At 49.7% G+C, this 12,673-nt stretch overlaps 1 protein-coding gene across 1 annotated transcript in view; it reads left to right on the top strand.

Moving 5' to 3' along the window:
- The window catches only part of SLCO2B1 (solute carrier organic anion transporter family member 2B1), a gene marked incomplete at both ends in the record, with an annotated part of 31,801 nt that extends 19,936 nt beyond the window's left edge, over window positions 1–11,865 (top strand). The window contains 7 exons of the mRNA XM_079549083.1: window positions 3,361–3,525; window positions 5,169–5,361; window positions 6,078–6,231; window positions 9,245–9,414; window positions 10,434–10,498; window positions 11,159–11,279; window positions 11,691–11,865. Of these exons, the coding sequence (XP_079405209.1) occupies window positions 3,361–3,525; window positions 5,169–5,361; window positions 6,078–6,231; window positions 9,245–9,414; window positions 10,434–10,498; window positions 11,159–11,279; window positions 11,691–11,865 (1,043 nt within the window). The remainder of the gene's footprint in view (window positions 1–3,360; window positions 3,526–5,168; window positions 5,362–6,077; window positions 6,232–9,244; window positions 9,415–10,433; window positions 10,499–11,158; window positions 11,280–11,690) is intronic.
- Between the last annotated feature and the right edge of the window lie 808 nt (window positions 11,866–12,673).

Here is a 12,673-nt window from a genome sequence, read left to right as displayed (position 1 = left end):
AGCTTGTTTGGAAGTCGGGGGGCTTAGAGATGCACTTAGAACTGAAGGGAATCAGCTGGGTTTGGGTCTATTGAGGCTACGGGTCAGGTTTGTTTGACATAAATATTTGGTTCTTGGGCAATTACTTAAGAAAAGTGACCCTCTGCAGTCCATCCACATCTATTTCCCAAGTATTATCCCTTTCATTTATTGCAAGCTCTCTTGTTTTACGAAGGTCAGCACAGGGCAGGCACAGCCAGCGTGGGCAGGTTTTCATTCTGCTCTTTGCTCCACTCACTTGCAGCCCAATGCTGAGCTGTAAGAGCCAGCCTGGGGGCTGTTCCCCCACTGACTTCACTGCACCATCATTTAGCAAACCGTTCACCCAGCACACCGCTGCTGGGAGCTGTCGTGTGGGAGCAGATTTATGGCGTTCAGTTGGGATTTTTCACACTGATGCTCTGCTCTCTGCCCCCCAGAAATGAGTAAAAATGAGCTCCCTGTACCTGGGTGGGGAGAGGAGGAAGTGCCTGGCCTCTGTGTGGGGTTTGCATCAGGGCTGTGATAATAAATCCATTATTGCCAAGAGTTTATCCCCAAGTCTGAGCCTTAAGAATCTGTAATTTTGGCCAGGAAAGCAATCTTGCAGAGGTGACCAAGGTTTTGTAAAACCAGCAGTGGCAAAGCTCAGGGCTGGACCTCACTCAGACATCTGGAGGTTGGGCTTGGTGATCTTAGAGGCCTTTTCCAAGCTTGGTGATGCTGTGATTCTCTGATCTCAGCCCCAGCAGCTCAATATATACCTCCTGCTTACAGAAATGGGGCTGCAGTGATGCCCAGTGCCAGCCCACAGTGCCATCCTTGCACCCACAAAACCCTCACCAGATCCAGAATACGGATGGTAGGTGGTGTGTGATGAAGTAACAGGGGCAGATTAGATGAAGCCGAAAGAAGTTAGAAGTTAATTAGTTAGAAGCTGACTCATCTGCATGCTGCTGGATGGAGATGGCCATTGGCAAGAAGATGTGGGTTGGGCCTCGTCTTCTTGGTGTTCCACCAGCATCCCAAGGGGTGCCAGGGGGGTACAGGGACAGGAAGCCCTGTGCATTTCTGCAGGTTGTGTTCCTGCACGTGGCCACACTGACGGCTATGGGTTTCCTATTCGGGGTGGGATGAAGGAAAGCATCAAGATCCCGTCAGGAATCGCATCAAACTGAGATCACAGCAGACTGCTTCTACCTCCATCCCAGGACTTCCCTATGAAAGCTTCAAAGTGAGGACAAGCTCGGGCCCATGGATGAGGTTCTCTGTGTTCTCATTTTCTCTGGCAGGTCTCTGGGCTTTGGGTCTGTGTGGGATGAGGCGTGAGGAGCAGCTTGCAGAGCCCCGGGGGCTGCACTTCAAGGACAGGAAGAGCTTTCCCATCCACAGGCTCAATAACAGGATGGGGCTGTGTGTGGGGCAAAGCACTGGGGACCTTTCCAAACAGTGAGGTCAACTCCTGAGAAACAAGCAGGCTCCAATAACCAGAGCTATTCAAAACGAGGAAAGTCAGAGCACTGTGGGGAGCAATCCTGGCTCCTGCACAGATGTGCTGGGTGACTTTGGGCTGCTCCCTGCTCCTTTTGCTGTGCTCCATTCGCAGCCTTTGGATCTGCTCGCAGCAATGAGATCAGTGAGCTAGAAGTCATTTCCATCGCTAATTTCCATTGCTAATTTCCAGCCTTCTGCTGAAAGCACCTGAGAGGACGCTCAGCCGCTGCTGCACAATTTGGGAATTAATCCATGAAAGGTGATCTTCAAAGCAATTAAAATCTGGGGTTCGTGACCTGTTGGTTTCTCGGTGATGCCTAAAGATGGTTTCAAGTTTTGTGTTTTTTTTGTTAAAAAAAAAAAAATATATATATATATATGTATATATATTTTATATATATATATTATATTTTATATATATATATATATATATTTTTTTTTTTTTAAGGGTTTTTTAGGACTTTATTCCACATGCTTTTAGTACCAGGCTACCTGGAGCTATAAGGCTATCCAACTACCAACCCATCTCACAGAATCACAAAGGCTGGAAGAGATCTTCAAACTCATCCAGTCCAACCCCAACCCATCCCCACCGTTGCCCTCTCATAGAATCGTGAGGGTTGGAAAAGACCTCCAAGATCACAAAATCCCACTGTTGACTCATCCCCACGTGCCCATGCCCTTGTCTCGTGGACCTTGCACTCTTTGGACTCTCTCTGGAGCCCTCCTTTGGCCCCAGCATCTCCAGCTGTTTGCACAACCCTGGGAGCAGAATGTTGAGCTCAGAGGGAATGCTCCCATGAAGGCGAGCTTTCCCTTTGCATTTGGTCACCCTCTGGCAGCCATGGAGAGGTCTTTGCTCTTCATGTGACTTTTTAGGACGAAAACAATAGAAGTGAATGCACAGCTTGGGGCAGCTCCTGGCAGATGGTTCTCCCTGCTGGAGCAGATAGAGAGATTGTCCCCATGTTTGTGAGCTGCTGGGAATTAACACCATTAATTTACAGCAAGGCCCTCGCATTAATCCTCCCCGTTAATTCCTTATCTCTGCTCCAACATATTGGCTTTCAGAGCCCTCATCTGGGAAGCTCATCTGCTGTTTGTCTGGAAGTTGCCTTTTATGTATGCCCTCTGCTTACGTGCTGCAAAGCAAAGGCATGAGCAGAACGAGGGCTCAGCATGGGGGAGAAGGAGCTCCGGGCTGGAGGTCTGCAGCTGGTGGGTGTCAGTGTCCCTTCAGCAAGTCTTTGCTCAAGTACCAAGAGTTTGGCCTCGGGGGAATCTGCTGGCGTCGTTTCTTGCCTGTAATTCAGAAAAATGCATCCTATTACACTGAAAGTAATAACAATAATAGAGAAGCATCTTTACTACCGAAACAGAAAGGACACTGCAGTTTCAACCACAGCAAACAAATTAACACTTAGTGACCTCCCAGATGTTTTTCATGCCATGGCAGAAAGTTTCGGGGAAAGGAACCGAGGCTGTTTCCTTGGGACATGTATGCAACCACTGATGCTTCGACCCGACTTCTTCGCGTCCAATCCACCACATAATGTAACTGAAATGATAAACCCTGAAAGCACTCATTCTGCCTTTTTATAAGGGAAATCTTTGGTAGACCTCACCAATCCCGAATTGTTAATCCTGCACAGGGTTTTCCATGGGATCACACGACGGCTTGGGTTGGAAGGGACCTCAAAGATCGTCCAGTTCCAACACCACTGCTGCAGGCAGGGTTGCCAAAATCCTGCCCAAAACTTTGGGGAAATTTCAAAGCTATGCCATTTTCTATGGGTGGTATTTTGCTGTTCCCCTCTGTACGCAGCAGGCTGCCCTTTCTCCTTCCAGATTTTCCTGTGGTCCTGCTGAGGAACCTTCGCCACCCCGTCTACCTGCTGGTGGTGTTGGCTCAGGTCAACCTCTCGGCCATGGTTGCTGGCTTAGCCACCTTCATGGGGAAGTTTCTGGAGAGACAGTTCTCCCTCACAGCCTCCTTTGCCAACATGATCATTGGTAAGTGTCGCTGTCGTGCGTGGGGACTTGCCAGGTTCTGAGCTCCTTCTTGAAAACCAAGGAGAGGAGAACAACTCATGGCAAGAACAGAGCAAGGAACCATCTGGGTTGATTTGTGCACGTTTCTCTGGTAGGGATTGCTTTACACAGACCATTAGTGAAAGCTCTCTCAACAAGCATGCATGAAATAAAATGAAAAATGGCAAAAATACTCATGTGCATTGTAAAGACACTGCAGCAAGAGAGCAGCCCAGCCGGAGTCTTCATCTTCTCTTAATCTTACTGTAGTTAGACTAATTGCTCATAAAAATTGGGCTAATTTCTTGCTGTTGGTATTGTTTTGAAGGAAACAAAGATATTACAAGCAGGATATGTTCTCACGAGACAAAACTGCTTTTACTTTTAATACCCAGAACGTCCGGTCTCAAGCTGGGACCTGTGTCATGGTAACCAAGATATGAGGAATAAGGCTTGAAATCAGCCAGAGCACCCAGGGATCCAGATAACAGGCAGGGGGATCTTTTGAAATGTAATTCTAAGCAGCGTGCATCCTCAGAGTAAGGATCTTTGAAAAATAAATCGGAAGAAAATAAGCAGAAAAGAGGAAGGTTAAGTGCTGAAATGATGGTGTTCTCCACTGATGTGCCCTACTGGGTTGTGCCCAGCCTTGATTTACCCTTGGCATTAAAGATGTGTGGTGTATTTCTCATATGGATTTATCCATCTTTCACTTCTGGCTGCTAAATCTTGCTTCTCCTTTTTCTGTTAGAACTGAAAGCTCTCATGTAGCCGGAAATCCTTTCCTTCCTTGGGTATTTATAGGTTATTTATGGGCTGAAGGTAACTTCCTTGTTGATCCTTTGATGCATTAAACACACTGCACTTCTTCAGTATCCCTTTACATGCTGGGATTTTCAAAACCCCAAGTCTGTCATGGAAACCTTTACAGTTTTGTAATGATGACAGCAGAAACGGACACACTGTTACATCAGTGGTTCATTGTGCAGAAAATAGCTATCCTGGAATCCTGGAATCACAGAATTGTAAAGGTTGGAAAAGATCTCCAAGGTCACCAAGTCCATTCCCAGCCCATCCCCACCATGACCACTTATAGAATCATGGAATCATGAAGGTTGGAAAAGACCTCCAAGGTCACCAAGTCCAACCCCAGCCCATCCCCACCATGACCACTTGTGGAATCATGGAATCATGAAGGTTGGAAAAGACCCCCAAGGTCTCCAAGTTCATCCCCAGCCTATCCCCACCATGACCACTTACAGAATCGTGGAATCATGAAGGTTGGAAAAGACCCCAAGGTCTCCAAGTCCAACCCCAACCATCCCAACCACAACCACTTATGGAATCATGGAATCATGAAGGTTGGAAAAGACCTCCAAGGTCTCCAAGTCCAACCCCAACCCATTCCCACCATAAGCGCTTTCAGAATCATGAAGGTTGGAAAAGATCTCCAAGGTCACCAAGTCCATTCCCAGCCCATCCCCACCATGACCGCTTATAGAATCATGGAATCATGAAGGTTGGAAAAAGATCCCCAAGGTCTCCAAGTCTGACCCCAACCCATGACCACGAAACCCATTGGTTTGGAGGTCAGACACCAAGCTGTGGGATCTGCCTTTCCCCAGGTTCTGTGAACATCCCGGGGGCAATGGTTGGCATCGTGGTCGGCGGTGCCATCCTGAAGAGGTTCCAGATGTCCCTGAAGCAGTGCAGTGCCATGTGTGTCCTCGGCATGCTGCTCTGCCTGATCCTTGCCTTCCCCCTCATCTTCCTTGGCTGCCCCACACAGAAGGTTGCCGGCGTCACCTACAGAGAGAGGTGTGCAGCTGAGTGGGTTGGGGGGGCTCACTGGGATCACGCTTTGGGGCTGGGCTGGGACTTGAGCAGAACACTCAAAATTGTGTTTATTTCCTTAAAACAAGGCAAGGGATTCATGCTTTTGTGAATAAACTCTGAGTCTACAGCGTCCTTACTCACGCCAGCTTCATTGACTGGTTGTGAAACTTGAGAGAATGCGTTGTTGGTTTTTTTTTTGGCACAAAGAGCACAAGATTAAAATTTCATCTTGGAAAGCACAGGGCGTTGCTCACCAGGCTAATAACACGGCCAGAGACCAGACCTGGGAGCACTGTGACTCCTTGCCCATGCAGTCTTCCCCAGATCCCTCCACCCCAAATTCTGCATGCTGACCCATTCACATTCTTGTGGTCAAAGCGGGCCCCAAAGTGGTTTCTGTGGGTCACAAAGGTCCAAGACCCCACATTTAGGGCTTGGGAACACAAAATGAAGGAATTGGGCAACATGCTGGACTATGGGTGAATGCTACTCCCAGGCTCTAGGGGTTTATCATGGAATTTCTATGGGATCTTCCTCGTGGGAGAGGCTCAGCATTAAGCAACTAGTGTTTCATTCCTAACCCTATATAAACAGGTATATCTATACATATTAAATACATTGTGTATATTATATTTTCTGTATAAGATGCATATTAATTATGCTCAATGCCATCCATCAGTATTTCCTTTCTATTGTAGCTCTGAATTTGGACACTTCGCCTCGGAGTGCAGCCTCCAATGTAACTGCCCCAGGAAAGCCTACAACCCCATCTGTGGCTCCGATGGCATCGAATACATCTCTCCCTGTTACGCCGGCTGCAGTACCGTCAGCATCGCCAACAACTCGGTCCTGGTGAGTCATTCCCACCACAACCACATCCTGGTTTGGGACAGCTCATGAGAGATGGCCAACGCAGTGCTCAGGTTGGGTCAACAGGTTCTCCAATGTTCATTGGCCCCGTGCATGGCACGCGGTCATAGAGTGGCCAACACAACCCATGCTGGTACAGGTTCTTGGCCGAGGCAGTAGGCAGAATCCTTTTTGATACCCATCCTTTTAGGATATGTCCTCACCTATCTGCTGCTCCTCCCCAGAGACCACTGCTTCTGCAGCACAGACACCACCTACAACATCTCCCTCACCATCAGGAGCTTCCATGGACGACACAAAACCCTTCTATTTTCCCTTCACCCCAAGCCAGTGAGGTCACCTCTCTTAGCTGTGTTCCCTGGGGTGGCATAGGAGGACGTGCAGTGAGGGCAGGGCTAAATAAACATCTTTGTCACCCCCCTGTGTGACACCTCTCGTACTTAAGGGATGCTTTCACCATGGGGTGAACCAGCCCACCCTCACTGGACTCCTCCAGTGAATAAATAACCAGGAAATATTTGCCTGTTCAAAGACCTCTCTGGAAAAAGTTAGCAATCCACAGAGGGTAAGTGGTTTTCCTTCGTGTTCTTGGCGCAGGATGTATTTGCAGCATGCAACTGGCTGGGGACTTTTTTAGCAGCACTTGGTTAATTAACAGCACTCCATTTTAATAACAATTACATTTCCTGCCAGAGCTTGGTCCCAGATGTGTTCTTCTGCACGCCTGTGCCTGCCTTTTGTGCAGCAGATCCTTGTCAGCTGCTTTTTCCTCCTCAAAGACACCTCCAGCCCTTCGGCATGCTCTGTTCCTGAGCATCACCTGGTCCTGTAGTCACTAAACATGTTATTATCTGTGTATTGTCTATATATTATTATATATAGCTACACACTACAGTAAAATAGGGACTCCCTTTACAGTGCCATGCCAGCACTCCTTATCAAAGCCAGCAGTACTCCTTCCTCTTGTGCTAGCATCCTTTGCCAAATCTTTTATTCTAACCATCAGTGCAACCTGAACACCTCCTGGTTGGACTCCAGGGGCTCCTGCAGCCCATTCCTCAGCCTCTGGGGCGCCCACCTCTTCAACCAGCTGTGTGTGATCTGCTGGCTCGCTGAGGTCTGGCTCTGCCCCATCGTCCAGATCATTAATGCTTGAGACCCGGGGCTATGGCTGTCTCCATGGCATTGGGTCGTGGTACACGGCCATGTGTGACAGTGGGAATGTTCCACTGCTCTCAGCTGCACTGTATCCGAGCTGGTCAACGGGCACCCCAAAATTTGGGTGACTGGAGGGTCTGATAAGGGTGAACTAAGAGAGAAACGTGCACCACTGATGGGAGCCTCTCAAGAAACCAGTTGCCAGATGCTTCTGTTGGGCACGGCTGAGATACCACTCTGACAGCCCCTTCCTGCCCCCACATCACATCCTGCTGTGGGGATGCTCGTGGATTTCCTCCTCATCCCATTTCTCTGGTGGTTCTCACAGCAGACAGAGCAGCTCTGCACTGCAGTCCCCGTGGCACCACATCACATACAGTGTGTCTCATAGGGACGGCCCACCCGCAGCTTTGTGGCTTGCCCCCACTGCTCAGAGGGTTTGGCAGATGGAGTCACACTGCTGTGTTGTCCTCTGAGGTTTTGGATGAGAGGGGCACATCGTGGCTCCGGGGCACCACCACAGGCGTCTCCAACCCTCCATTTCCTCTTGGCTTTACGCAAGTGCCCTGAATATTGTGACTCTGGAAGAAGTGTTATATAGCTCATGAGAGCTGTAATGTATCCGACTGCACTTTTTTTTATTTTAATCAGCCTTGACCCAAATAAATCTCAACTATCACAGGCATTTATCTATGGAGGGGCTGAGCTGTCCTTTGGAGACTCACATCTCCTTTGTTGAGTGCAGAAGGAGCCTGCTTTGGTTCGGTTCATTTCAGATGGCTGAAGAAGATCAGCCTTAATTTGAGCTATTAAGGCCCCTTTCCTGGGGGTGGGAGGAGGGGATGTGAACCCCTTCATCCCCAGTCTCCTCCTCCTCTCCCTGGAGGTCAGCGCCAAAATGCACAGCACAAGCCAGAAAACTCACATCGGGTCTGAATGTTTTATCAGCTGTGAGACATTTCCACGCCAAGAATTCAGATTTATGCACGATGCCAAGGCGTTCAGCTGACAAATGACGACATTCAAACAATGATGACATCCAGAACCTGTGCAAAAGCATCTTTGGTGCACAGCAGGCATGAAACAGGAGGCAGGGGGGCAATTGCTGGAGCCCGTGTGAACAAGACAAGGAAGTGCCTGGGTTGGGAGCACAAACAAGTGCTTCTGGAAGCACAGATAAGGACCAGAGGTACTGCTGTGGTTCTTCCCCATCAGCTGTACATGCTCGTGAATGTGACATCCCAGTGATGCCCGTGGGGCCTAGTGAGATGGGAACCTTCTTCCAGGCTGTGTGCTGGAAGCTGGATGTGGAGATGGAGAGCTGATGGGAAGATGGAGAGCTGGTGTGGAGATGGAGAGCTGGTGTGGGGATGGAGAGCTGAAGATGGGGATGGAGAGCTGATGTGGGGATGGAGAGCTAGTGTGGAGATGGAGAGCTGATGTGGGGATGGAGAGCTGGTGTGGAGATGGAGAGCTGATGGGAAGATGGAGAGCTGATGTGGGGATGGAGAGCTGGTGTGGAGATGGAGAGCTGATGGGAAGATGGAGAGCTGATGTGGGGATGGAGAGCTGAAGATGGGGATGGACAGGTGAAGATGGGGAAGGAGAGCTGATGTGGGAATGAAGAGCACGTATCCTCACACACTCCTGCTGCCCTCTGTTGAATTCTTTGTACTTCTTTATTTTTTCCTCCTGCTCCCTCAAGTGTTGAGTGCTAATTACTGCTAATTATTTACAGTCAAAATCCAAACACCCTCCCCTGCCACATCAGCTGGCAGCTATCCCTGGCATCCCCACTGCCTTCCTCAACCCAGCAGCTTCTCTCTCCTTTTTACAGAACTACACCAACTGCATCTGCATCTCAGAAAATGGGCTCGTGGGCTCCGCCAAGCCCGGTACCTGTGGCACCAGCTGCTCCCACCTGCTCCTGCCTTTCGTGGTGCTCTCCTGCCTGGCAGGGATCCTTGCCAGCACATCCCACACGCCGTCCTTCATGCTCATCCTCCGGTGAGCAGGGCAGGGGGGTCCTGGGTTGGCTGCAAGCACTCCTCTAAGTTGCATGGAGAAGCTGCATTTGGAAAAGCAAAGGGTTCTTGAAGCGGGGAGGAAAGCTGAGGGGTTGGTTCACAGAACTGTAGAACCATTCAGGTTGGAAAAGACCTCTCAGATCCCCAAGTCCAACCCCAATCCATCCCACCGTGCCCGCTCAGCACGTCCTTCAGTGCCACATCTCTCAGCATCCCCATGTTTGCCCCCAGCACCCCTTTCCTATGCTCAGATCTTCCCTCTCTGGCCCACCAGCCTTCTTGCTCCTTCTCCTCACCCACCACTCATATCTCAGTGACGAGCTACACCATTGATTTATCGCTTTTTAATGCAGCCCCCTATTAAGCTAGGAGGTTTAATTGGATATCATCTATAACGGATACCTTCCAGCCCATTTCCGTGGTTAATACGCTGAGAACAGCTGCTTTTTATGGAAGAGCTGTGGTTAAAACTTATTTTTACCTCGACCCCCCAGGCAATATTAAATCACTGCTCAGGCCAGCAGTGAGCCCAGCCTGTTCCAAACAGAGAGGAGAAGGTGTGCTGACCCCGGGTCCTCCCAGCTGTGACCCCGGCCATAACCACAAGGTTTATTTCGGAAATCTGGGGTGCCACCAAAATACACCCTGGCACAGCACGTTGCAAAGAGAGCTACTTCCCCAGTGGTGAAATCACTTCTTCAGCTGCAGAAAGCAGCCTTTGTGCTCCTCGTGTTTGGCAGAGCTATATTGGCTTCTGTTGGTGTTCTACTCATACCAACTCTGTTTCCTGGACACGAAAAAGCTGTGGTGAGCTCAGAGCCCCAGTGAATGAAACAGCATCCTTTCTGCTGACCTACAGGGGAACTGTGTGGGTCCTTGGTGGTTCGGTGGAAGGATGAGTTTTTGGGTGCGGGCACTGCAAGGTTTTGTGATGCTGGGGAGGGAAAAACCCATCTTTGCACAACTGCAGGAGGTCACACTTTCCATCTCGTGTTGCAGGAGCATCCAACCTGAAGACAAATCGTTTGCAGTCGGGATACAGTTCATGCTGCTGAGAGTTTTAGGTAAGTTGAAATTTGGTGAGATGCTGTCCTGGAAAATTGTATCAGCTGGTAGGAATGTGCACGGATTCCTGAGCTGCCCCAGAGCTGTGGAAATGCTCTTTGTTCAGTTTCACTCCATTCTAAAGGGAGGTGAAGAAGCTGCTTTGTAGGCTGTGAGTGGTGGGAGGGGAAGAGTCATCCCCGTGGGGTGCAACTAAATGGTTAAACGAAAGAGGGAATGGGCTCGGATCCAGGAGGACAGATGTTGGCTGTGTTTGTCTCTGGGGTATCAGAGTGGCTGTGCATCTCATGCCCCGGTCCCAGCAGTTATTTTTCTCATGGTGAGAATTGATTTTCACCTGGTGGCCATGAGCACGGGCACACAAAGGGATTCAGCCATGGGAAGAAGAGTTGCTGAGCAGTTCAGGAAGGAGTGAGCAACACTGCTGGGATGAGCAATGGCCCTTGTCAAAGAGCAATGAGAAAGAGGGATCTTCTTGCATCTCTGAGTATGCAAACCCAGCCAGCCTTGGGTTTGCTCCTCAGACCAATCCTTCATGGGCCACAGGGAGGAAAACCAGACCCAGCTGCTTTCCATCCTCTTAGCACAGTAGAGAGCACCCAGGGCTCGGTGTGTCCCAGAGGTGCTCCCATGACATAATGATACCCCTCTGCATGCAGCCTGGATGCCAGGACCTGTTCTGTACGGCAGTGCCATCGACACCACCTGCATCCTCTGGGAGAATAAGTGTGACAGGAAAGCATCCTGCAGATACTACGACAACAACCTCTTCAGGCAGAGGTAGGGATGGTGGTAAGGATGGGGATGGGGGGAACTTGGCCATGTCCACCATGGGAATGCTCTTAATAATATGCTCTGTTGGCCAGCCCTGGAGTGACCAACCAGTTGGAATTGATGCTCAGTTGGACCATTCCATCTGAACTCATCTTCTCCTCTCCTCTCCTCTCCTCTCCTCTCCTCTCCTCTCCTCTCCTCTCCTCTCCTCTCCTCTCCTCTCCTCTCCTCTCCTCTCCTCTCCTCTCCTCTCCTCTCCTCTCCTCTCCTCTCCTCTCCTCTCCTCTCCTCTCCTCTCCTCTCCTCTCCTCTCCTCTCCTCTCCTCTCCTCTCCTCTCCTCTCCTCTCCTCTCCTCTCCTCTCCTCTCCTCTCCTCTCCCGTTCCCTCCCTTCATTTATTGTATTCCCACACCACAGGTATCTCGGCCTCCAGTTTTTCTTTGAGGTGGGTGCTTCCCTGTGCTTTGTGATGGTGTATGTGATCCTCAGACGGCAGGAGAAGGATGCTAGCAATGTAGCAGAGACCACAACAGACCCAGAGAAGAAGAAGTTGGCAGAAAACTCCAGAAAGAGTCCAGAATCCAAAGTCTGATGCCAAAAAAATGTGAATTGCAGTTCCACATCCAGGGAGGTGAAGCCACGTGAATCACCCTGAGTCGAACTGTGAAGGATGGATGCTTGGAGCCACGGACGATGGGGCTGCTTCCCAATTCCTCCTGCACTGCCTCAGGAGCCTTCCCATGCATCGTCTTACACCTGTCTCCACCTGAATGGTGCACAAACATTACCCTTGGACACTGCAGTCCTCCACATTTCTATCCTCCAAAGCATTTGTTCCTGCTGACAGCCTCCACGATGCCAGCACTGACCACCAGCCATATACCTGACGGGTGTTTTTTTTTTTAAAATGTTTTGTAATAAATGGTTTTTAAGAAGTGGTTTTGTACTGGACCCATATATCCTCGTGAGTGACAGCCTCTCCTTGCCTCTCAGTTGCCAACTGCTCTTGTTCCCTTTGCTCTCATGGTGTAAGAGGGGCAGGGATTGGGGTGCTTGGAGGGAGGGCACTAGGGGTGGGCTCCAAAAAGAACCTCTGTCCATCCCAGGAGAGAAAACCCAATAGCTGCAGGCTTGTAGCTCTTCAGCAGCATGGCCACATTTTGCAGATATAGCCATAATTATTTTTGTCCTTACTTAGAATCATGGAATTGCTCAGGTTTGGAGAAGACCATAAAGATCACCCAGTCCAAACCAACCACTTGAAATGAGACCTCACTGAGACGAGTCAGCATTAAGGCTTACTCCATTTTCCAGCTGGAAAAAGGCAGAAACCTTTCCCAGCGTTGCAAAACTGCAAAGGGAGCTCAGACCTTCTGCAGATCGGGCAGAGCTTGTGGCTA

Source organism: Tetrao urogallus (genome assembly GCF_951394365.1).
Source record: "Tetrao urogallus genome assembly, chromosome: 1".
Taxonomy (NCBI): domain Eukaryota; kingdom Metazoa; phylum Chordata; class Aves; order Galliformes; family Phasianidae; genus Tetrao; species Tetrao urogallus.
Note: the sequence above shows the minus strand (reverse complement) of the source record. Positions and strands in the feature narration are given on the sequence as shown.